At 47.1% G+C, this 2,449-nt stretch overlaps 1 protein-coding gene across 1 annotated transcript; it reads right to left on the reverse strand.

Annotated features, from left to right (window-relative positions):
• Positions 1-1,343: 1,343 nt before the first annotated feature.
• LOC147636795 (uncharacterized) lies at positions 1,344-2,020 on the reverse strand. Its single transcript, XM_086800970.1, has 2 exons — positions 1,604-2,020; positions 1,344-1,511 (listed from the first exon to the last, which is right to left on the reverse strand). The coding sequence occupies exons 1-2, from the start codon at positions 2,018-2,020 to the stop codon at positions 1,344-1,346; spliced, it is 585 nt and encodes a 194-aa protein (XP_086657096.1).
• Between the last annotated feature and the right edge of the window lie 429 nt (positions 2,021-2,449).

The raw sequence follows: 2,449 nt of genomic DNA on the forward strand, positions 1-2,449 counted from the left end.
AAAAAAAATGGATAGCATGTCACCTCAAATGCAGCCAGCCACCAAATCTCATTTTCGGATTGTACACTAAAGTGCTTCTCATCAGCATTACTGATACTTGCATCCAAAGCTCTATTCATTAAAGTCATGCTAACCCTTTCCAGCTTCTGTCCTTTGATCACCTCACTCTCATCAAGTTTTAAAACAAATTTCAGCCTTCCATTGCACTCATGTACATTGATGTCATAAAATTTCACCATAGCCATTTGTAATTTCCGAACATCCATAATGAAATTGTTGAACTATGTAAGCTCTATGATTTTCTGTTCCCCGCTCTTTTTAGTCACTGTCAATGTACTAGACACATGACACTACAAGGGATTGGGCTCATACCCGCGCTCCTAGCCGCTAAAAATGACTTGTGGAAAAAAGTAGCGGGCCCGTGTATCAGCGCGTGTATAATCGCGGCCAGAGACATGCGTGTAAAACCGCGTGTACAGTACCTCTCAGACGCGCGTATACACGGGTATATAGCCGCGTTTTTTTCCACAGACGCATTAATACACGCCCCTATACACACTTCTTATTATATTAGACGCGCTTATACACGGGTGTATAGCCGCATCCTGCTCAGTTCCCATGTCCCAGACGCTTTTTTACTTGCGTCTATACACGCGTTTCTTTAATTTAGATGCGCTTATACACGCGTTACTGCCAGTTTATACGCGTTAATACACGCGTAATTTCCAGGGTATCCGCGTAGATACACGCGAGTTTTAGCAGTGTTGACGCGTGTATACACGCAAACAGAGAGCAAAAAAAAAATCCAGAGAGTGCTATTTGGTGCCTGAATACTGTTCCAGCATTCCAGCACCCAATAGCACTCTCTGGTTTAGGGTTTTTGGTGCATTAGACCATCCCATTAGACCATCCACGAAGAACATATGCACGAGGGAGATTAAGACAAGAACGACATGAATGCATACATTGTCATTACACGATTCAAGACAGCCATGAATGTAATACTATCGATCAATCAATTCAATATTACTATCAAAATTTCATACATGTATACAAGGGAGTCCATATCTCGAAGTAGCCCATGGCTTGAGTTTACAAAAAAATATATACAATCACATCCTAAATATGGAATGTGATACTACAAGTCTGAGTACTACTCAGACCCAGATGATGACTCGGTGCTCCCCCCATGCTCAGATGAGCTCGCATCGGTCGGAATGTCCGAGGAGTAGTGCTCACGTCCACCCTCTGCAGCCGGTGGATCATCAGCAGCTTGTGCCTGTTCAAGTAATATATAGTATATAAGTATATATATATGCAATTCAATAAACCAAAACCATTCGTTACGAATTTTCAAGTACCTGTCGACCGTATGGTCTCATGGCCAACTCAAACTGCGCGTCCGTAATACGTCCCTCGGCTCTGAAGATGGCCCACGTGTCACGTCTGCTATGCCGGCGAGCATACGCAGTATCGTGGGTTGTGGGCTTCCTCCCCGTAACCCGTCGTCGCTGTATCATAATGCGTCAAATTGGTAAGATTAAAACAATTCATAGAATCAATGAATTAAGTAAACAATCAAATAAAGTGGCAGGATACTTACGAACTCTGCCTCCCATGACTCGACGCCGCCAGATCCGAAATGCGAAGATCCAACGGTCTCCATCTGGATCCGTCGTGCCTCCACATGCTGCCTGCTCTTCACGCCACCCTCTGCTCGTTTCTTTGCCTCCTTCCACTCGCGTTTGTGCGCAGTGGCAGGTTTCTCGGCAGGATAGCCACCCGCAGCTACATTTAGCCGGTCATCATACGCGAGTTTTTTAAGGTGAGATCTTTTATTACTTAAGATCTCCCTTATTCGCGTCCTTCCCCATACATCCGAGAATGTAGCATGTGGGGGATTGGGGTACCGACTGTGTACAGCCTCTATCACCTCCCCAACTAATCGGCTATTTTGATCTTTGAATTTAATAAAACAATTTCTATATGAGTTTGATACTACCCCACGCATGTACTCCATTACCTCCCTCCCCCTCGCATCCATCACTATCCCGCCCCTATCCGTCACATCATAGCAAACCACTCTCTCCATCTCTCTCATCTCCTCCTCTTCCGAACTGTCTCCTCTAACTCTTCTCCCTCTATCTCCTCTCTCACCCCGTGCCCTACTACCTCCCCCACCTCCCCCACCTCCCCCACCAAAGCACCCGCCGCATCCTCCACTCCCACTCTTCCTACTGCTGCGGGTGGAGTCACGACTGGGGGATTGTCTACGTGACGGTGGCTGTGAGCCCTGACGTGACGGTGGCTCTGAGGGAGCACGTGATGGTGGCTGTGAGGGTGTACGTGAGTGTGTCTGGGACGAGGTATGTCTCCTCGGTGGACGTGGAAGAGGAGAAGCTGCATGCCGTCTCGTCGGACTCGGAGGAATAGACGGCACTGGAGTGCC

Source organism: Cibotium barometz, chromosome 7, assembly GCF_041138505.1.
Source record: "Cibotium barometz isolate CiBa-2024 chromosome 7, ASM4113850v1, whole genome shotgun sequence".
Taxonomy (NCBI): Eukaryota; Viridiplantae; Streptophyta; class Polypodiopsida; order Cyatheales; family Cibotiaceae; genus Cibotium; species Cibotium barometz.